Consider the following 24164-nt stretch of genomic DNA (forward strand, 5'->3'; position numbering starts at 1 on the left):
AAAAAAATGAGACAGGCCCAAGAATGAAGCAGAGGCGAGCCTTGAGTACCTGTTTCTGTTATCTCACAAAGCCTAGGCCTTTTTAGTATAGGCTGGGAAGACTAAGCATAAAAATGTTAAAGCAATTCAAGCAAAGGAACCTAACTGCCGAGCGACCTGTGTTTCTTAAGGCAAATCAGCTTTGTTATGGCGTTTCAAAGCACAATGTTAAGTCGGCACAGTGCGATAAACTTTATTTAGGCCTGACTTCCATGGCAACCCAAATTCCCTGGTTCCTTGATTATACTTAATAAAATCTAGAGCCAGGTCATTTCTCTTCCTCTATCTTGCTTTATAAAGACCTACAGGCATCTATATTTAACAAACAAAAAGATTTCTTGCTCTGTGGCATCATTTAGTCTTAGCATTTTTAAAAATACCACTACCCATGTAAATACATAAAAGGAAATTGGTGTTATTCAACTTTTTAAAAAATTAAGAAACAGGCATTATGACCTTTCCGAGGGCTTTAGAATGTGAAATGGTTCGTTAAGCTCCCATTAGTTAAGAGTAAAGAGCACTTCCCCCAAACAGCACGGCAAAAAAAGGCTCTCATAACACATCGATTTGTTTCATTTGCTGAGCACAGGAACCATGAAATGTTTCATCCCCAGCAACACATTAAATATGTGCAGAAGTGAAATTGCAGCTGCAGAGAGCCCTGGACTTTGTCCTCATGGTGTGTACATTTCAATGGGCTGAGAGGAAAAAACAAACGGCAGAAAGATCCCTTTATGAAATTAAATTACCTGTTTTGTGTTGCTTTGAAGCCGTGCATGCAGCCTGTGGTTCAGGGACCCTACTACTACAGACTGTCGCTTTTCCATTGGTTCCTCCCGTCAGCTTCCCCCGCCCAGCCCCGGGTCAGAATCTGTCACTGAGAACAGAAATGAGGAAAACGCTTCCAGCTGGCTCTCCGGCCTCTCACAGGGTATCTAGCTGCAAAAAGATACAGGATTGCTTATTTCACTGGTCTGACTCCCTTCCCTCACACCCTGGTGAAGGCTGCTTAGGAAGGACAGCTCTGAGGAAGAAAAGGAGCCAGTTTCCTGCAGAGTTTTTTCTTGTCCTCAAGGAGTCCTGTCCCAAGTCCCATTTTGCATTGAGTGCTCTGTAAAAACAAAGTAAATGTGTGTAAATTTAGTTGCTGAAAATTTTACAGATTATTTTCCTATCTTGAAATTACCCCCCCCCCCCCCCCCCCCCGTTATTACTGAGACTCAGGTCCTAACAGGCAACTCTACTTTGACCTTCGTTTTAGAATCTGGGGCTGTAAATTGGCTCAAAATCCTGTTCTTCACAATGAACATCAGGCTATGTCCAGCCTCTCCAGGGCTGTTTCTTCATCAGTCAAATATGGCTGGAGTCGGTGCTGCAGCATGAGGAAAAGGGGGCAGGAGAATTGCACAGTTAGGTTATGTGTCCAGTGACCAGAGGGCACTCCCAACCCCAGTCTGTAGTGTTACGGTCACTGGTGGCCCTGGCATTCTTAACCATTCCTGGGGACACCTAAAAGAATGAAGTCTGTCAGCGCACTTTGTGCTGTGGACCTTCTTCTGCCCTTCTCAAAATGTAAGTGCAGAAGCACATAGTTTAAATGTACATAGCTTAAAATGTAAGCACATAGTTTAAAATGTAAGCACATAGTTTTAAAAAGGAAATTAGTTATAGTGGAATGTTTTTATTTTGAAAATATATTTTTAATTAAAATAGAATAATATCACTTTACCCCTTCCCTTTCCAACTTCCAGTCCCTCTCAAGTACCCTTCCTCCAGTCCCTCCCATGCCACCCCCTCTTAAACTGGTAGCCTCTTTTTCCTTGATTATTATTGTCATAGATAGATAGATAGATATACATATATGTGTATGCATAACTATAGGCAAATACTGATGGCTAGGAAAGGAAGAATTAGCCTCTTTTAGGATGAGCTTCTTTATTGGTTGTTCAATACAGAGTGCTCAGCTCTGAAACCATATACACATAAACAGCAAAATGGACTCAACAGCTTATATTTTTGTGTTTGTGGGATGCTTTTTAGAGTCAGACACATCCACACATGGTTAACTGTGTATAATAGCCACTGGAGTTGTGTACTGATCCTGTAATTTTTAGACTTCAGTAAAAATTAATGTTTTGAATTAGGGGATGTTAAAGGACCTATGATTTCCATGGTGACAGGCACAAGTATTGTCACTATGGTTTTGATGTCTGTATTTGTAATGGAAAGAAATGTATTTCAGAGAGTAGAATGAAAGTAAGCCTGTACATTTTACCACCCAGGTTAGTAGGCCCCTCAGATTCTGATCATCGGCCATCCAAGAGACCTGAGCTCTGCATTGTGACCTGCCTCCTTAGGGAGTCATTCCCATAAACTTTCAAGTCAGAGCAGAGCACTAGGGCGACAATGAATGAGTAAAAGGAACCATCCCTCAACTCCTTCTGCAAGGTTTGGAGGCCCACATACTAGGAAGGAGGGACAGGACAGAAAGGCTTGGCCTGGGTGGCAACGTGCAGGACTGGTCTGGCCAGGGGCTCTGCCCTGTCTGCATTTGCTGCCAGATGGGATGTATAGAGTCCTGTGTGTCCCATTTTACCCTCAGGGTCACTTGTTATCCCTCATTTACTTAATCTCCCCATTTGCAGAAATCATATTTCTATTTAAATTAGCAACAGTCAGCATTTATTCAGCTAACATTAAGAAATCCATACCAAAAATCGATGAAGCAGTGTGTTTATGTACCCATTTTAGAAGCACCTGAAAACTTTGAGAGAATGGGCAGCTAACGAAGGTCCTGCCAGCAGCCTCTGAACTCTAGGAGCACGACTTCTCATTCCACAGGCTTGTGGTAGGGACCAGGTATGGCCCATGAGTGTATTCAGCAGGTTGTGTTGGGCAGTTAATAGTGGCAAGCCGCTCCCCACCCACATATACCACACCTGAGTCTGACCCTCTCCCTTCCAAGAGCCCTGTTGCCTCATAAGGCCAGGGCTTTTTTCCTGTTTCTATTTGGATTGCATTTCTGCCTTCAGCCTAACAAAAAGTAGGAACACACTGAAACCTCCAAGGCAACCCTGCGTTTGCCTCCCTGGGGCACACAAGACTTCTGTACTCCTGCCACAACTAGGACTCCCTCAGCCATTCCAATGCCTTCATGTACACTTGCCTGCCAGGGACAGGCAGCTGCAGGGCAGGGACACTACCTCTTTACAGTTATTGCCAGGGGCACCTAAGTACTCTTATCAGCCACCATTAGTTTCCTTTACATTGAGGATGGCATGGGAAGAGGCACGGATCAGTGACACTGTAGCCAGGAAAGCTTTGTCCTCTTGCCTTGTATTTTTGTAGGTGTTGATATGTACTGCTGGGATTGTTTCAGAAAACATGGGAGTCCCAAGGGCTTCAGTAGCCTTCTAGGTCTGGTAGGGCTTTATTTGAAGGGTCTACAAGCAGTCTTTAAAAGGAGGCTGTTTTGTTTCATGGTGAGTATCTTCTAAGCCTGGGCTTTGAAGACAAAGGAGAAATGCCAGCCAGAGGAACTGTGGCCATAGACAAATGCTGAGGGAAAGATGCCTGGGGCTCACTAGGCTTTTCAAAGTAACCCATGACGCTCTGATACTAGGTTAAATTTTGGACATCAAAGCCCAACAATTTTCTCTTTAACCTAGTTAATCATTCCCCCATTTTAAGTCTTTAATATTTCTGGGATTTGGGGATGAAGTTTCCAAAAATGCTGCCCATAAGCTTAAACTTTTCCTTGTCCCTTGAGTTCAAGCCAGGGCAAGCATGCACTTACATACACATACACACACACACACACACACACACACACACACACACAGGAACACGTCCTTTCTATTTGGCCTAGATTCCGTGAGCACTCACTGCATTTTCAAGCTGTTTTATCACTTGCTTATTACACAGTGAACAGAAAGAGCCTCAGGTCTAAGGTCCCTGTGACTGTTGCCTTCATTCCCAAATAACACCCAAGCATTTAGCAGATGATTTCATTTTACATCTTCCATGTACACATCACTGGATAGACTTGGGAGAGAGTACATTAAACTTGAAATAAATTAACAAGACCTTGCTTTGAATATGCTGCATATGTGAATATTTACAGTTATGCCTATCTAAAAATATTTCAACTTCATAAGTTAGCTTATTGGTGCTATTTGTATAGAAAATCATTATTAAAAAGTCATCTTTTTTATGTAGATGTGCCATGCTCTGCTGAAGAAAGATCACCATTGTCATAAAGCTCATGGTTGTGGTGATTGCTAACTTTTGACCTTTTCACCAGTTACTTCATCCATGGTGATCACCTGGCTTATGGCACCAACCAGCTAATTATAATCACCAAAACTGGTAGTCACTCATAGCAGATCAACAGGTACAATGAGACAATCACATTTGGAGACTCATCTCTGCAGAAAATTGACCTGGGTATTATGTTCTATAGTGGTTCCATCATCACAGAAAGTTGCTTGTTCTGCTGGATTTTGACAGGAAGAAGCTCTAAACCCTCTTACTCAAAGGTGTTTCTTTTCACAGCCCTTATGAGTTCTCTCTCCACCTTAAAAACACATAATAATAATAAAGGTGTACATTTTCTTAGCATACGGAAGCCCTGGATTCATTATTCAGCAGCACAGAAAAGGGGAGGGGGGGGAATAAAGAATGATTTCAATGACTTTGTATTAATAATCACAAATTAAAAGACAGGAAGCCCATTTATCGCTCCTATTAAGTCTGTGCAAGAAAAATTAGCAGATATAGCTTATTATCTACACGGCTTTTATTTGAATTTCAAAGAGAAAGAACACCCAAAACACAGACATGCTCTAGAAAGTTCCATTGTATTTAGAGGTTTGTGTTCTCTCTTTCTACTGTACCTGACTCAATTACAGGCCATTATTTCAAGTATCTCACATACAAACTAATGTGTATTTTACTTATTCGTTTATTTATTTTTGAATATTGTCCTATAGCCCAGGCTAGCCTAAGGTTTGTAATCCCTCCTGTTTTTAATTTTCTTTTTAATTGACAAATCATAACCTTGTGTGGGGTTAATGTAAAGCTAAAGTACTTAACATATCTATCACTATTTGTGCTGCTGGTTCCTTGTGAGAGCATTTTTTTAAATCAACTCTTCAGGCAATTTTGAAACACCTACCATTCTTACCTATAATCACCACACAAATTTTTTAATCCTTCTCTCTCTATTATAAAGAATAACTTTATAATAACTCATGTGTAAAATTACTTAAATTATGGCATGAGGCACATGATTAAGTTTTCATTGTCTCTTCTCTTCCTATTTGTTGAAATTTTCCCTTCCTAGCTAAGATCCTGTCCTCCACCAGGAAGCAGCTACTAAGCTGTTTCTAGGGCTTTCTGTGCAGATCCCTACACTATATTCTGTTCCCTTGCTCTTCAGCTCAGTGCCTAGCTACCAGACCTTTCTTTCTGCTTCACCTGTGTTCCCCAGTCTAACCTATAAGCTTCCTGAATATCTGCGATCCCGAGTCCTGGGCTTCCCAAGGTAGCCTGTGTTCCCCCTTTCTTTTAGCATGGCTTCTTAGATTATCTCCCCAGTCCTTCCCTCCAACCTGCTCTACCACGTTTGCCCTGCATGTGTAGAGTCCATTGAGACTCAGAACCCTGCTCCACACATCCCCCAACCACACCAAATGTTGTAGCCAGCTCCCTTCTCTTAGTACTCAGCCTATTTGTCTACAGCAAGACACCCTGTATCAGCTACAGACTGGGAGGAAGTAGATACCATGAGTAACATGTCTTTTATGTTCTCCATGAACCCAAGTCTAATCATCCTTGAGTGAGGAACCATTCACATGGTCTCTTTGACCCTTGGGGTTCACATAGCATGTGTTGTGGACTTCGTATCCCCAGTGACCTGCATAAGGGATGTTTTGGGAAAACAGTAAGAACCCGTCCGTGCTGTCAGCATAGCTATGGGGAAGTCTGGAGGGCAGTGAAGAAATACAAAGGGGATTTCCAAAGTAACATTTCTAAGTTTCGTCAGAGGTGGGTGAGGACAGTTAGAAACATTAGTCTAACAAATAAGTCATTGACATGCTTGATCAGTTTAGAGTCTGCCAGAGGCGGGACTCAGGCTTCCACAGCTAAAAATGAGTCTTACCTCCTGCTCTTGCGCTCTGCTTTTAGTTGGTAAGATACTTGCCCTGCAGTCATTCTTTACCTGTTAGAAGTGCTGGGGCCTGAGGCAAGGGTGGATATGACTCTTGCCATCAAAGGAAGATCTTCCACGTCTTCCTTGTTAGGGCCCATGATTCTGTGACCAAGGCCTAGCTGTCAAACCAGACAGTCAGGGATTGATGGACACCTGAACCCAAGCCTGGCCTCTTATCCTCTAGTGTTGTGCTGGGACTCCCAGCACACATTTGTTTTTCTCTTGCCAGTTATTTTCCTATTCAGTTCTGCCAATTAAACTGGAATACCACAAAGTTCAACACCCACTGCTGCTCCTCAGCCCTCCTCTAGGTCCTGCCTCCTACTGTACCCAACTGTGTGCTGATTGCAAAGAGTACAGGGTGAAGGGGTCTTAAAGCCTGACCTAGTGAGCGGGCAGTGCTCTGTTGGCATGATCCTGTGCTTAGACATAGGTGTATGCCTGTGTCTGGAATCTGGTTTTGACTTTACTCTTTACAATGGTGTGTGGACTCAGCCTGAATTTTCAGTTCATTTGCTCAGAGGCATTGCACAATGATTGTACCCTCCTCACTGTGTTTTAATGACACCAAGTGATGCATGATTAAAAATAATCTTTTGCCATAGCCCTGTTACCCCAGAAGACAGCAGCCGTAGGATGCCAGTCCATTCCTAATAGTGCTCAGCACTTCATTGTGGCTCAGCAGCCAAGTGGATCTCGCAAGCTCTGTTCTCCCGTGCTGTAGGTGGTGAGACTTAATGACCCATATCTGAGAGTTCTAAATGATTTTCACTGAAGATGTCCACCAAAATAATCAATTAGTAAAACTGTAGCATTCTCTCCTAGTTTTCTTCAAAATGTGACCAGAAATAAGCAAGCTAACTTTATCTTTAATGAGCACATTAAATTTCCTAAACCTTGATGCATGAAGGAAAGCATTGAATTAATATAGTTTATTACTGTAAATGCTGGCTTCTCTTGACAATCATGTAGATAATAATTCAGCTAGGAAGTCACCATTTATGCCAGATATGCTGTAAAAATTGCCAATTTACTTTGTGCTACTTTGGCTCTAGAGGAGGGAAGGGGTAGAGTTGCTTAGTCTCTCCCCCTGTCAGTACCAAATATTATAGTTGGAGAATTAGCTCACCTTTACGCATTGCAAATTTTCCAACTAAAAGAAACCTGAAAGATGAAACTGAAAACGCACAATAGAAAGAACAGGCCAGCTTTGGAGAGTCCCTTGGAGCAATCTGCTTGCCCAGTGGCCGTATAGCCAACCATCCAGCCAGCATCTGTCCACTGAGTTTGCCTAGGCTCAAGTTTGGGCTCCGATCATTATTTGTGGGGTGAGCTCAGGACTGTTTGGATTCTACTCCTTTCTTTTCTGTAGTTCGAGGTTTTCAGAAGTGTCCAATAAGTTCATGACTACAGAAGGGCTTCACAGATGGGAGAACATTGTGCCAACACTTCTTACTTTATAAATACTGTGTCTCTTATTTATTCTGTGATAGATATTACCCTGAACAGAATAATTACAAGGTAATCTCACTACAATTGTGTTTTAGAATGCTCAAAATCCTATAACCCTTGTTGTGCTAGTTGGGGATTATAAGAGTCAAACTAAGAAGAGGGCTAAGGAACACGGGAATGCTTTCCTCACATCTCAGAAAGAACAGATCTACAGGAAGCACTCAGTAAATATCAGGTGGTGGATGTGTGGTGCACAGGCGCAGTAACTTGGAGACTAAACAAATAAGGAGGGAGGATATGTGCCTGGGACGAGCTGCCAGGGTGGGCGCATGGCCGGGGGACTTGGTATACAATCCTACTTTCCATGTGAACTGTAGGGAATGAGTACAGAATGACTCCAAAGGGTATTTTGCTCATCTAGGCCATGTCTCATGCCATTAATAGAAAACTGCTGATTTAATGGAGCCGCTTTTGATCTATCAAGAAAAGACACATATAATTCAATTTGGCTATTTTTATAAGAGTAAGTATCTTAATCTGTAAGAGAATGATTTGATTATAATTTAAAGTAATAATATTGCAGTCACATTTTTAGTCACGAAGATGATATCGAATGACTCGATGAGGCCTGAGTGGAAAGTCCCAGAGAACAGTGAGAATTGGGACTTCAGCAGAGTCCAGGGCTGTTTCTATTGTATTTTAAGAGTATATTTTTTGTCAGAATGGATGGGACTTTGGACAGAGAATTTGACATACAAAATGTGAAAACAAAAAATTTTCATCCAAGTGCTAAGGACACTAAACCTAGAACATAATGAGAAACCTAAGATGTAATCACCGGTCATTTTTTTGTCTAACATGTCCTTCTTAAAGTATATGGCATCAGGAGAGAATTTCTTTTTGACTTTTGTTCCAATTGGACAATCTCATTCCTGTATTCCCTTCTGGATTACTTAGGAAAAGTTAAAATGTTTAGGTGCTCAGAAACCACTATTGAACTAAGGCGGAGTTGCTGCACGGTTGTGTGATCCAAGCCTCTGCACCTCATGACATGGTCTTCCAGTTATAGCCCATCATAGACCAGGTCTGCTTAGAGTTCGCTCAGAAAATTGCTTTCTTGTATCTGACAACCTGTGGTTGGCATGCAGGATGCGGATGCCAGGCCTAGGGTCCAGCAAGATGACTGACTTGGACGAGGGCTCTAAGGAAAAAGAGAGTGAGTGAGAGGAAGCTTGTATGATTCTGTGCCATGAAAGGTGTAGCATACTGCAGAAGTCCCCACCCTGCAAAGAGAGCCGCATGCCAGTGTGCTGTGCCTGCTCTAACACGGAAGCACAGTTAGTGTTTTACTTTGGGAGAGGTGAGAAAAGGACATCTATCCATAGCTCCGTCTTGCACATGGCTGTGTGGACCTGGCCTTTTGTCAGCAGTGATGTCACTGGTCTTTTCTTGTTAAGGAGCCTCTGAGCTCAAGAGGCAGGCCATGACGGAGAACTGGACTAGAAAGGCAAGCTGCTGGTTGCATCTGAGAGGTCTGGAACAAAACACCCCACTTTTGGCCTTCAGTCTCCTCTGTGAAAAGATCCTGAGAATACAGGCTACAGAAAGGGGTGGTTCAGTTAGGAGTAAATGAGACAGAGCCCATCTAACACACTCAGGCAGGAAAAGCACTAGACCATTCCAGCTGGTACTAGTGCAACACCAGCTGAGGTGCCCCTACCAAGGCCTCTTGTGCTCAGACTATAGCGTGGCTTAAATTGAAGGACTGCGAAAGCAGATCTTTTTCCCATTGGAATGGGTTACCACAGAGCATCCTGAAAATGTATTTCCCTTCAGAGAAGGGAGTGACCCTCATACACAGGGTCCCTTGGTTCCATCCTCTGTACAAAAGATGGAGAAGGAAGAAGAAAATAAAGAGGAGGAAGAATCCTGTTCACTGCCCATTGTCTCCAGAATATTCCATCAACTGCACCTGAGCTCTGTGCCAGACTCTGCCTTGTACTTTGTTTCTAGAATTCCTTTAGTACCAAGGGAGAGGATGTCCCTTCTTCAGCACCAAACAAGTGTTACAGGGATGCACAGCCACCTTACAAAGTCTTCAGGGCAGGGAACTTCACCTGGGAGTTAGGAAACACTTGGTGTCTCCTCCAGAGGCACCAGAACATTCACTCCACTCACAATATTCGTTCCTCGGGTCTCACTGTTTAAATGAACTCCCTGCACAGCCTCCAGCAAGATCAGCAGACAGTGTGGCATAGCACCATTGAGTCTGTTGTGAAACCAACACCATTCCAGCAGCCCCTGGGTATTTTTATGACCAAGCTCAAGAGCAGAACATCTCATTTTCTACCACAGAAACTGTGGTGTGTGTTAGTGGTAGTACCTTTGCCTGGATTGTGCAAGACTCTGGCTTTCATCCTCAGTGACGCGTCTGCTTCAAAATTCCCATCAAAATATTTGAGTGGCTCACTTATATTTTCTGGTTATCCTCCCCTGACCCCCCACCACACACACACCTTATGTCAAATGTCAAAGGTGTAAAAAAAAAAAAAAATGAGATACCACCCCACTCTCCTCTGCCATTTTGGCCTTGCCCAGAGCTGATCTTTGCTGTCAAGCCAAGCATGCCCACAGCAGAGTGGCTGTCCCTAGGACTGCTGATGAAGATGTACTCTGCTCTGCCATGGTGTTCAGTTCTCTCTGCCCAGTTATGTTTTGGATAGGTTCAGTTCCTTTAACAGCATGTGGCGGGTGTTTTGCTGTTTGGGATACTGAGGACCTCTGTGATGTTAGAATTCCCCCAGATTTCCAGCTGGGTTCCTCAACTGCAGTGTTGCTGTCTTGCTCTGGTAATTCTGTAGTGTGTTTTGGTTTCAGGGACAGGTCAGCAGCTCCATTTATCTGTCAGGTGTTACGACACCCCTGCACACCACCCTGCACTGTCTGAGTGTGCTGAAGGTCACTTGGTGACCTTCATAGGTGTATCACCTCATTTTTCAGGTTACTATTATTTGGTAAACCCCTAAGTTTTCTTGGAGTTTATTCTTATCATCTGATAATTCAGTATTAACATGAATATTATCCCAGAAAACTCATCCATTAGAATTATTTTATAAAAATATAGAAAAATCATTTTGTCCATCCAAATACACCTAACTTTACTATTGTTGTTGTTGTTATTTATGTGTATGGGTGTTTTGTCTGCAGACATATATGTCTGTGTACCACATGTGTGCCTGATGCCTACAGAGGTAAGAAGAGGATGTTGGCTCCCCTGGAACTGGAGTTATAGATAGTTGTGAGCCACCATGTGAGTCCTGGGAATGAAACCCAGGCTCCCTGGAAGAGCAGCCAGTCACTAACCCACTGAGTCACCTCCCCAGCTCCCGCCTTTATTACTTTTAAATGCATAGAAGGAAGAAAAGCTTTAACTAAAGCTCAAATTTTAGTTTTGGAGTTTTTCGTTTGGTTTTGGTTTTGATTGTTTGAGTCAGAATTTCTTTGTAGCTTTGGAGCTCTGTAGCTAGTTCCTAGAACTAGCTCTTGTAGACCAAGCTGACCTCAACTCACAGAGATCCTCTTGCCTCTGCCTCCCAAGATTTAATATGGGATTAAAGGCATGTGCCACCACTGCCCAGCTTTTTTTTTTAAAGATTTATTTATTTATGTATTTATGTATGTATGTATGTATGTATACAGTATTCTGCCTGCATGTACCTGCAGGTCAGAAGAGGGTACCAGATCTCATTATGGATGGTTATGAGCCACCATGTGGTTGCTGGGAATTGAACTCAGGACCTTTTGAAGAACTGTCAGTGCCCTTAACCTCTGAGTCATCTCTCCAGCCCTAAAGCTCAAATTTTGTAAACATACTCCAAAAGCAACCGTTTCCCTGAAGTTGCTTTCAAAAATGAAAAATCAATAAAGTCTGTGGAGAACTTGGGATCATGATAATGATTTCTGTAGTGTCTAAGGGCCATTGATAGGCAGCAGATCAAATTCACTCTATGGCCCAGGCTGGTCTTGAATTTTAATCCTCTTGCCTCAGCCTCATGTGTGCTCCAGACAAGTGTCACTAGTGTTCATTTTATTCTTAGACTTAAGCTAGATATAAACTAATTTGTAGCCTAAATGGAAATGGCTTTTAGGCTTCAAGATCACAGTACTTGTAATTATTAAATAATTCGGTTAAATTATATTTTACTGGCTAATACTTGGAGTGTATTTTATTTAGTAATTTTTCCCTATACAGGCTGATGGTAGGGCTAAAAGTCCACAGGTATTCCTGTTTCATTGTCCTCCTTTTTATGCTTTGCCACAAACAGGACTCAAGGCATTTCCAGATGCTTGTACATTTCTAATTGTCTTCCACTTAGTCAACAAACATCAGTTCATGGATATGAAATGCCGACATAAGGCCCGAGTGGTCATTGCTGTGATTAAGGTAGAAAATACATTTTTAGTTTCCACTGTAGATCTTTGGGATGAGTGAAACCTATGAAGGAGAAACCATCCAAGTGATAATGACAGACATCAGCCATTGGCAACAACACCCAGAACTATCAGGTGTCAATCGTTCCTACTGATCCTGCCCTTCTCCAGTGGGTTTCATCAGCCAAGTAGCCTGTTGAGTCGTTTCTCACCCAATCTGACAGCACTTTCTCGAGACTGGAAATTCGCTGAATGACTAATTTTCTTGTCAGTTATGTTTTTGCTACTGTGAGGCCCTTGATTGATGGTGTCAGGAGGCATTTTCTCACTTATTGGAGGAAAGGTGCTCCTGGAGAAGGAGAGAAGACAGATATGGTTAAAAGGCTGTGATTAAAGATGTGTTCCACTCCAGCCAGTCCCCAGGGAAGAGCAGGACTGATCACGTCTAATGGAAATGTGAAGCAAAGCCACGGCACCCTAGGAGTGTCTCAGATCCTGAGAGGAAGCTCTCAGTTCCTTTGCTGATGGCCTGGGGATATGAGAGCAGACCTCCTCCAAAAGTCTAATTTAATAGCCCAAGGAAAATCTGCTTTCCCTCCATTTCCATTTGTTCTTATCATTTCCTCAGAATTACTCTTAAACTGAGTTATATGGGTGTTTTCTTCTTATATGGGTGTAGCGGACTACCCCCTCCAGGAGTGTATCATTAGAACTGGAGACCTAATCTAATATCTTATACCTCCATGTGTTTCATTTCCTCTTCCAGAGTATCCACTTCATGCGATTGCATTATTCAGTCAGGTCTCCTCTTCATGTCACCAGGCTGTGACATTTACATTGAATGATTCATGTATTTGCAATCTTAAATAGTCCTAGCATTGAAATTTGCATTCTACTGAAAGACAAACAGACTCTGCACGGAAAGGATATATGGCTTTAGAACACAACTGCATCTACTCCCATTCTGCTCGTTGTGGAATTTCATCCATTTATTTAGAGTGAGGCATGGCCACCTGAACCCACCTGGCAGGTACCCAGAAGTGTTAAGGATCAGGTCAAGGCCTCTGATCCCAACTGTGATGCCCTTGGCCCCTATCAGGCTGTTCTGTCCCCAACTCCTCCCACCTTTTCTGTTTTTTTCATCTTTGCTCAAATATATGTATGCCACATGCCCTTATATATGCTTTCTGAGGTGTGCAGAGAATAAATGATTTTTTGAGCCTTTTGTACAGCCCATTGGTTGAACATAGAGATGCATAGATTTTCCTTACTTGTGCACTTCTCCCTAGGCCACTAAGTACTGAAATGAGGCCACTTTGTCCTCATCCCTGAACCCATTCAGACCCAGAGTCATTCCATCGTCCCCAGACTTTCTGCCATTTTCTTCCCACTCTGGATTCCAGTCACCTGCCCTGTACTTGGGTAGCTGTTTCCTGCCACCTCATCAGAGACATTCCTGACCTGTTCTGCTGCCCTTGCGCCCCTGACACTACAGTAAGGACAGCTTGCCTTATTCTACAAATGTGTCTTTCAAACAGTGTGCCATCTGGTGAGAGTAGGGCAGCTGGGTCTCATGCCCTGGTTCTAGAAGCCCAGTTTGGGTACTCAGTGAAATTCTAAATCTGTCGAGGGGATGGATATTGGGAGCCTCTTTCATACTAAGCAAGCACTCCACCACTGGGCTGCCCCTGCGCCCTGCCCCAGTACACATTACTTGAATAAATACTTGGATGAAAGTAGATTTGGGTTTTAAAAATGGCAGTTGTTTTAAATAAGGTTTTCTAAGCAGATTATCTGTTGAAATTTTACATGTGCACAGGTAATATTTTGACCATCTCCACATTCAACCCTTTTTGCCATTCTTGGTGCATATAGTAGCATGAATAGACATAGCTTTTTAGAGGGTCTATTACTGGAGCAGGACCCTCACTTTGTGGGTGGCATTCTTGTTCATCCTTGACCTGAGCTCTTTGATTCCCATCTGCCAGCATCACCCATGACTTTCTGAGTGCTAAGCTCTGAACAGAGAACAGAGCCATGCTGTTCTGCTCCTGGAACCAGAACTCTGAACACAGCACATCTCTTTCTGCTTTCTTGAAGTCACTGTCCCCACTAACACCCAAATGTGTGCCTTTTACAACAACTCCTAGCATTAAAAAAAAAAAAAAATTCTGCTCCCTCCTTCAGTGCGTAAAGAAAGATAGATACTGCCTTTCGTTTCCACCAGGCTGCTCACTTTTATTTTGAAATATTTATGGGTGCTAGAAAATACATACTATTTCTGTAGGTCAATGGAATACTAAGCCGTGCCACTGCACTGACTCCCCATCTATATAAAGACCAGTGAGTATAAAGACCCAGCACTGCTTCCTCCACACCACATGATAGATGCTAGTGTATGTACTCTCATCTCTAATGACTGGTGCACATAAGACCCACTTGTGCTCCCCCACACCATGATGGATGCCACTGTACTGACTCCCCATCTGTACTGACCAGTGCACATAAGACCCACCATGTGCTTCCTCCACACCACGATGGTAATTCCTGTTCATGGTGTTCTTGCTCTTTGTGGTGGCTTTGTGCATATGTGCAAAGATCTTCGCAGAACCCTTCACTTGTCTCGTCTTTAAGATGTATATAATAGAATTGTGTAGCATATGCTGCTCAGCAGTGTGCTTTTGGTAAACTTTGTTTCACATTCCAATCATGTTAATGCACTTGTTAATGTTAATGAACATGTTCATCCAGATTCACTGCCGTTTACTAGTTCATGATGTGACCGTGTTTCTTAGGGAAGTTGGAAATAGATTCTTTCTCTTTTTCATCTCAGGATGCTATGAGCTTTCCTAGAAAAGCACACGTGTGCATGAATTCATATGTTACGTAGTCAAAATTTTGGCTCATGTTTCTTACTGTCTATACTTAGTAATGTCAGACTGCCTTCACAAGAGATGAGGACAGTTGCCTCACACCATGGATTCTGAGAGTTCTGTGCCCTGTGTGTTTGCTGCTGTTTGGCATTGTTCTGTGTTTTATTCTTTACCAGTCTGGTATATATAAAACAGTATCTTATTGTGTTTATAATGCTGGATATTAATGATGTCTGGCACCTTGATGGCCAAAGACCTGCCTTTTATTGATTTCTTTTAGTGCATAATTTGTATTTCTCCATGGTTTTGTAATATTTTTTTTTGGACACTAAACTTGTGTTGACTATCATGTGTTGTGGGTGCCTCCACCCACTAGGTGCTTATATTTGCTTTTTGCCTCTCATTGAAGCTTGGTGGTGAGTAGTAACCCTTTGTGTGACTGTGGCTGGATGCACCAGGCTTCCCCTTTATGCTTCATATTTTGGTTCTTGTTTAATAAATTTTTATTTCCCAGGGTCGTAGGAAGATGTCCATACATCTGTAAGTTTCATGCCACTGACTTTATTTTCTAGTGCAGAACTGTACTTTACATTGAAAACTATAACCTCCCCACAAACGGTCTTTGCCTAGAAAGCATGTAGTGCATCACAGCTCAAAGCAATGGGCATAGGTCCTAGGCAATCATCTATCTACCCAATAAACATGTGTAGAGGACTTAGAAGCAGCAGCTGTGATATAAGGCTGAACCCAGAGTGGTTCCGGATCACAGGAACCTATTAGTGAATTAAGGCCTTGAGATGAGGGGTTCTCCTGGCCTCTCCAGTGGGAACTAAATCCTGTGACAAGTGTTCTGCTGATAGACACACAAGAGCTCACATGGCCAGACAAGTAGGAGTGTAAACATCCTCCTAGCATCTGAAGGAAGGAGAATGGAACTTCCCAGAGTCTCTGAGAAGAGAACAGGTCTGCTGAGTTGAAGCTCCAGCCTTCCAAAACTAGTAAGAGGGGAAATCTGTAAGCCCTCACTTGGTGGTCCTTTTCAGCAAGCCCAGAAAGCTAGCCTGGGAGCTAGCTGTGTGATGAGATGGTGATGACCCCGATAGACTAAGAGTTGGAACACTGTCAGCACTGGAACAGGATTCTTCAGGGGAGCATGTCACACCTCTCTGACATTCTAAAACAAGACTTCCTTTCCTTTGTAAATGGCCACTGAGAGTCAGAAGGCTGGTGGCTTCAAAGATGGCTTGTTTGTGTCACTAATAAGTTGCTGCAAGTGTTAGGAACCTTCAGGGTAGGGACATTAAGTGACTGGTATGGCGCATACCCCAATATCATGAGGCAACCTCCCCCCGAGGCCAGTCTGAATATCGTGTCCACACTTGGAAAGTATAGAGAAAGGCTGAACGACACAGGTTCCAAAGGATTAAAAAATAAATAAATAAATAAAATAAAAAAACTTGCAGCCCGCAGAATGCCTTTTCCAAACTCTAGGGTAGAGGGTTGAAGTGCTCAACTGTCAGCCATCACAGAACCCGAGTAAGGAGAGGTGGGGGGGGGGGGGGGAGGGAAGAGGGAGATTAAAGTGAGGGAATTGTGGATTTCTGTATTCCTTGCAGTCAGCGTGGCCTGTGTGTAGAGTCAGCTTAAACATGTGTAAGATTGGTTTTTGTAGCCCACAAATATTTAAGTTTGGTGGTTTGTCCTCATTGGGAGTTTAGATCCCAACCTTGCATGAGATCCTGAACTTGACCCATGTATTCTGAAATTCATGATCTTCTCAGAGAGCAGTGAAAGTTAGAAGAAATTTGGATGTTTCACAAGACCTCTGCTCTCCACATATAGGATCATGTACTCTCATGCGTGCATGTACCATCACATAACCATGTACACATCTACAGGTATGCATATATACACCATACACAAATAAATAAACAACCAGGGCTGTGTTTTTGCTAAGACTACTAAACAAATGATTTGGGACATGCATGTGTTCTTAGCTGTTTGAAGCGCTGTCCAAGCTGGGGTCATATTTGCTTTCTCTTTGTCATGGTGTTTAACATGCTCTGGCTTGGACCCAAGTGAGTTGCATTTGATGTCTCTTAGTCTTACCCAACCCCCGTAGATGTTTGTCTAAATGACAACACCCAGTTTAAAGCCAGTTAACACTGCTGAGAGGGATGGAGAGTGTGTGACAGTGACAGTCTACGGCCTGAATGGCAAGATCGGGAACCTTCTGTGAAGGATCATTTCCTCCTTCTGTATTCAGTTCTGAAGCCCTTTTGGTTCTCTCTATTGTCTGTAGGTCTGTGGTACAAGAGTCAGACCATAAACCTTCACATAGTGGGAGAATCCCAAAACGTGATGCCTGCCCCTTGTGAGTGCATTGCTAGACCTCCTCCTAAGAGCCCAGATCTCTCAGTCATGACAGGGACCAGCCTCTTGACAGTTGGATGGTGTCATCTAGGATGCAGATGATGGGCAGCCACCTGGGATCTGTGTTCAGCAGTCCTGTAGGTTTGATTGTGAGTGTGATTAACAAGGTTACTTTCCAGAGAAGTCTTCCATGGAGAATCTAGCAAAGGGAACACACATTTCTGTGTTGTTCACTGTTATTCCCAGCTCTGTAAGGGGATGTGTTGGACACAGTAGGACCTTTCAGGAAACAGAGGATGATAGTAGGCAGAGTGTGACAGGTCTTTAGAGGGGCATGTCTGCTCTAAGCCAGGCCCACAAGCAGCCTGTACTGAAAGGGGGGAGCCGTGAATTGAACATTGACAGTGGGCCACAGCAGTCTGAAGGCTCAGGTGGTTGTCAGCCATAAGTTTAGCTCAGCTCTTTGAGTAATTTGTCACGCCTGGCTCAGCCCCTGCTGGGCCAGCACGTGCCAGCTTAGAGTGAGAGGGCCTGTTCGCCAGACGGCCACTCAGGCCTAACGTCCTGCTGTTCCCCGGACCAGTGGCTCGCTGGGGCCATCCATGGAGGGCCGCTCTGCGGTGACAGCCAAGTGCTGTGCAGAATGAGCATGCTCATAATGAGACGTGAATGGCATTAGTGGATCCCTCTAGAATTGGGCCTGAGCAGGCGCCTCTCACCGAGGAAGTTTGGCAGCCTGTTCATTAAGGCAAGTCACCAGGAGTTCAACCCACGGCCCAGGAGCCAGCTCTGGAGCATGCTGCCCAGGCCTGAGGCTGTTGTGACCATCCATGGAAAAAATCATAAATCTTCAGAGGTGCACTTTTGAAAGCTTCTAATACATTTTCTTTATTTTTTAAAAAAGAGTTGTGTAGAGCAAGCTTAAAGGGAACTTCTAGTACGAAGCAGATCCTGATATTACTTTCTACAGTTGTGCACACATCTTGTATCTGCTGTTTGGCTTAGCAACCCCCAGCTCTTGTGATTATTGAATGCTTGAAATATATGGAGTGGGGCAGAGAAGTGTAGTTGTTCCTTTTGCATTTCAGTTAATGAACATTTCAATTTTGATAGTCACACGTGGCTACCAGGTAGTTCAGCACTGTTCCAGAATGACTCTTATCCCCTCACGGTGTGACACCATTCCCTGAAGATATAAAGGAATGGAGAGAACAAGCCTACATCCAAAAATCAGTGTCAAGACCTTGCCAAAAGAAAATAGAAGAGTGTCTCTAGTTTTAAAACAAGATGTGTAATTGTTCCCAGCTTAAATTTTCCAAGTGGACAACTTGAAAAGATTCTTTTAAGATACATGGATTGTTACTGATATATACAGAATCATGTTTTTTCTTTGCAGCCCCAGATAACAAACCAATAGGAATCTGCATTCCCTGGGTTTTGTGGTCATGAAGAAATGGCACAATTTTCAAAATAATCAAAACACATCCTTTAACTTTTGCATCAATAATGAGGAAGGGGGAAATGAGACATCATGCCAGCTTCCCCGAATGTTAATTCCTAAAGTTACATGTGCAGCGCCTCCATTCATTGTCAGATCGTTCTGACGTTTCCTGTTATTGGGAGTGCATGATTCACCTTCAGAGGAAACAGAAGCTCACACAAAGGGGAAGATTTGCTTTCTGCCCTGTGAAAGGCTGCCACACGCAGGGGTCCTATTAAGACAGCTGGAAAGTTGCTTCGACGTGTTACGCTTGTAAGTTTTATTGGTGACTGGTTTTTGATTACACATTTGAATGTTGTGTGTTCCAGGCTGCAGCTTTAATTAGAAGGCAATGGTTTCTCTCTCTCTCTCTCTCTCTCTCTCTCTCTCTCTCTCTCTCTCTCTCTCTCTCTCTCCAATTGTGTTGTACAGCATTTGCTACACCCTCCACATCCATTCTTATTTTTTAATGCTCATCACTTACCCTGGTCAGAGGCTCTGATGCCCTTGCAGAATATGGTTCCTAGCCTTCTCTTTCTAATAACATTTGTTTTCTGACTTTTGTTGAAAGATGTAGCCAGCTCTTCCAGTATCAGTTCCCTGTGTTTTTAGGCTGAGAATTCTCATTGGCCCAGTTGGAGAGTGAAGACGAAGGCTACCACATCATGCCATCGCAACGCTGTCACAATCACCCACCTGTCTTGTTCTTAAGTCAGCCTTAGTGTAATGTAGTGCTTTGAAATAATCCTGTAACTTTTGGTGTACGTATTTTTTTAAATGATATTACTGTTGGATATAGTTGAAGCCCAAAAGAAATCTAGGCCTTAAAACTAGCGTCTCACTATTATGTGTGACAAATATCTAACACTCTGGCAGAAAACTAAAGAGTTTCCAAGATAGGTTTTCACACAAAATGGGGAAGGCCTAGTAACTAACTGCATTTAGAACAAATTGCCCGTCACTCCGCATGCCATTTGCACGTGCGTTTGTCTCCTTAACCAATTACTGCAGCTACGAAGAGCGAGCTCTGTATCTGGAAGCAATAATTCAGAACCACCGGGAAGTCATGACATTTGAGGATTTCGCAGCTCAAGTCTTTTCTCCCTCTCCCAGCTACTCTCTCAGTGGAACGGGTGAGTGTCTACTTTATTTTCCTCCCTCCAGCTTAAGATGCATTTGAGTAGCAGATGTACACCTGTTTTTCACAGATAAATGCTTGCAAATTTAAGAAGAACATTCACCCTCTGAATCAACTAATGAATTTCAAAAGGAATGATGACATTCATTTTAATTTGTTTTGTATCCGAGCTGTTCGCTGTGTTCCTTTCTTCAGCTATCCTGTTAACCCTCGAATCTAGCAAGGTTAATGAACTTTTTCTCAATAATGTGCTCCGGTTCATTCAGGAGTGTGGGTTTCTTGCTGAGCTGGGAATATGTTGTTTAAAAGCGATGCCCAAATCACTGCGTACTTATCAAAAAAAGAGTTCTCACAGTTGAAGCCGTTGCTACTAATGCTAAATGGGGATTATGCCGCTGAGATAGGAGGGTCAGGGATTAATGCCGGAGACATGGAAGGACAGTGTCCCCAGGCCCATCATTACAGAGTGCCGCGTGCACGCTGCTCTCTGGAGTGGTTGGTGTCATGTGGACAAGCCACCGACCAGAGCAGCACCTGGTGTGGAGCCTTTAGAAAGTGGCTTATAATGGTTTTCATTTAGTAGGCCAGTGGAACTGCAGAATTTTTCATGGGTTTTCTTGTTTTTAGACACGTACTATCTTTATATAATATTGTCAGTTTGAAAAAATACGTACTGCCACTTAAATTGTTGGCATGATTGTTAAATTGTTGGTATTTTGGTATGGGACTTTTGTCAAAGAATAAAATTATTACTTGTGCATTTTTGCATATTATTACAGATGAATTGCCTGTCAGAGAGTAGGTGGGATATTTAGTCTCCACATGTTGAAATTCCCAACAAGGGCTTCTTTCACCCTCCCTGGTTCAGCACAGCTATAAGGACGCTTAATAGATTTCTAGCCCGTGCTAATTGCTTCTGAACACAGCCTTGCTTCTCCTGTGCTGACTTGTTAACAAATATCTTACACACAAAGTGAAAAAAATCAAATTCAGTGAAATAAATCACTTACAAATAAAATCAGCCATGCGTCATTGTTTAACATCGCTGGCTTCAGTCCTTGCCTCTTGGAGCTTTGTTGGGAGATAAGAGAGAGAGGCAGGCACTTGCACGGGGAGCCAGGAGCAGCAGGCAGAAGGCTTGGGAGATAAGCAAGCTGGCCGAGGTGCGGAGCCCCATTTACATAATCACGCCTCTGCTTCCTGGTGAGGCGAGAGAGACACAGGGATGGCCTCTATTGATCTTTGTTGAACTGGGATACTGAGCAACATGAGAAAGGCTTATAACTTAAAGCTTTGATTAATGTTTCTTGCATTAAAAAAGTAGAACAGCTGTGAATTGAATTCTTTTATACACTCTGCCAGCATTCTATCTAAGACAAAAAAAAAATCTGTTTCAAGGGAAATGAAGATTTCGTACCCAGTCTGCTAGAGGTTTAAAGTTGTGTGATTTTTCATGAAAGAACACAAGGAAGCTGATGCTGCAAGCCTTCCATTCACGCCCTTCTCGTCCTCTGCAGGCGCTGGGACCGGTTTCCCAGTGCAGGCTTTTGTTTTTGTTTTCAGCTTTAAAGAAAAAAAATTATTTCTTAAAAATAAAATAAAAATGTGAAATAATAACTAAATATTTAAATTTCTTAACTTTTATTTTTAAGGTTGATGATTGTCGATGTTATTGAGGCAATGACAGATGTTATTTTCTGTGTATATTTTACCCTCTGTATAAATAAAGTTCAGCATGATTCAAACCAGTTCAGATTCAGTTCCTGGTAACAGCTTAAGTGAGACTGTAGAAGCATTTGGGTTTGTGTGACCACTTGCGGGAGAGTGGTTAATAGGTTGTTTGGAGAATGCCTTTAAAAAAAATACTTAATAAAAATTCTGACAACTCGTCAGGGCAGGTATTAAAACTTTTATACATGGAGCAAGAAACCTAATATGAAAACCAAAATAAATGTGGTTCGTCCTTCTTTCAGATCAATCAACATCAGCCTCGTTTTTTCTGGAGTTCACAGCTTCTGTCTGCCCTTGACAGTGATTAGGAAAGAACTAGAAATAAAATCTACCTGAACTATAGTGTGGGGGTGGCACAGCGAGGATGGGGTTCATCAGCCCAATATACAGGTCCCAGCTGTAACTTTGTGGCTTATGTGCAGACTTCACTTCTGCAGAATTCCCACCCCTACTTCTGCTTTCCCAGAGAGGAACACTTTCCACTGATTTACGGTGGGGACAAGCAGTCAAACCCACATGAGCTCAGCCTTGCCAACTTACACTCAGAAAGTGAGGTGAAGCCTGCTCTTTCAAGCAACAAACCAACTGGAAAAATTGACCCTGAACTGCTTAAGCTCCTACAGTGCACAGGGCCTAGCCAGACCCTCTATGGCCATCAATGTCATCAAAGCAGGGCCTTGGGCTCCTTATAGGCAAACACAGATTTTCCTAGGCTTTGTTTGTATCCTTAGCTTTCAGGAAACCACCTGAAGTGTATAGTGCAGCACATCCAGAAGGCAGCACACCTCTAAAGAGAGGAAAATGTGCCAGATGAGCCTGGCCAGAGACACTACTGATGGGAAATGTCCGTGCCTCCCACACTCCCTAGCCTTGGAACCCTGGAGGTCACCCAAATATGTACACCTGTCCATGATGCACTATGAGCTCTGAATAGGGGCACAGGTCTAATATATGAGTTTTAAAAGGGCTTTTAAAAGAGGATTCATCTCCCAATCAGAAATGCAATTCTAGAGGAGCCCATTGGTATCTGTTGCATCTATTGCTTGCACTAGTAATACTCTGTATGAATGGTATTTGGATGGCTTTTTTACCTAACCTGGCCTGTGGTTTGCCTTTTGGTCCCTTCCCTTATTGACAAGCAATAAATAATCTAAAAGATAGCCAATATTAACATATATATGTTTTATGCGTGCATATTTATATTCTTTTAACCCACACATCTGTGGTAATAGAGGACTAAGTTTGTGCTTTCATGTACTCAAAGAAGGGGACCAGCAGAGAGGCCTGTAAAGGGTTAACAGGAATGGGCACCCTCGAGTGCTGGGGAGGGACTGATGTAATCACTGCAGCTCACAGCCAAGTGCATCTGTTCACCATGAGGTCATTCTTCTGCATGCTAATGACTTGGAGAATCCAGTCTGATGTTTGACATTATCCAAAGGGATATAGTGTAAATCTTTACCTTTGGGAGCTGCTCTTACTGAACAAAAAGGGGGGAAAGAAACTTGTTTGGACTTGCATAGGGGTTTGTTAGTTTGTTATTTTTATTGTTTGCATGGTTTTTTTTTTTTTTTTGGTTGTTGTTTGGGGTGTTTTGTTTTGGGATTTTGTTTGCTTTGTTTTGTTTCTTGGACCTGCTCTAAAGATTGTGTCTGGACCTTAAAATCTTGGAGGAATCCACTTATGTCTGTTGATAAATGAATCCAAAAATGACTATTGTGGTCACAGCTTGCTATTTGTCGATTGACATACAGTAGTTGTGTCTCTTGCAATATCTAACTTTCAGAATTGGTGCCTTGGTCAGAAGTTGGTAAGAGTATGTTTTTATTTTGAGGAATGTCTAAAACCAAGTTCAAGGAGATTTGTTCTCAGTATCTCTGGATTGACTAGTGTTTGCTTGAGATGCCTACACTGTTTATGGCTCCTGCCCACTTCAATATTGCTGTGGAGGGCCAGCAGAGGGAGCACAGGTCTTTGTTTATTTGTTAGCCCTTGATTTCTCCAAGACCCAGCCAGCAGTACTTTCTCCTTCATGACAGGTAGGTTGTAAAGGCTCCAGGATAAAAAGCAAGTGAGAGAAAATGTGTCACCCCGATTTTGATCTACTATCTGCTGCTTGAATGTAGGTCATATTTGGGGCTTAAACCAGATTAGTCTGGGCCAGTCTTAAGATGCTGCCACCATCCAAAGCTGCAGACTTTCCTCTTTCTCAGATGTGTGCCTGGATGGCCTCTTGGGAAGGAATATTGTGCTCATCTGTTTTATATAATAGACTTTTGTCTTTCTTTTCTGCTGTTCACTCCAACTTTAGACATTATACTTAAAGACCCTTACCTGGTGCTATCCAGGCCACCTGATGGCAGCCAATGAACTAAATTCTCAAAGCTGCAGACAGCACATCCTGTCACACCTCAGCCCCAAAGGGAATCTGGC

At 42.9% G+C, this 24164-nt stretch overlaps 1 protein-coding gene across 3 annotated transcripts in view; it reads left to right on the forward strand.

The window, feature by feature from the left end:
• Ralgapa2 (Ral GTPase activating protein catalytic subunit alpha 2) overlaps positions 1-24164 on the forward strand; it is a 272467-nt gene that overhangs the window by 231034 nt on the left and 17269 nt on the right. For all 3 annotated transcript variants that reach the window (XM_057780304.1, XM_057780305.1, XM_057780306.1), the window contains one exon: positions 19874-19995. In XM_057780304.1, the coding sequence (XP_057636287.1) occupies positions 19874-19995 (122 nt within the window). The remainder of the gene's footprint in view (positions 1-19873; positions 19996-24164) is intronic.

The sequence above is a fragment of the Chionomys nivalis genome, chromosome 9 (genome assembly GCF_950005125.1).
Source record: "Chionomys nivalis chromosome 9, mChiNiv1.1, whole genome shotgun sequence".
Taxonomy (NCBI): Eukaryota; Metazoa; Chordata; class Mammalia; order Rodentia; family Cricetidae; genus Chionomys; species Chionomys nivalis.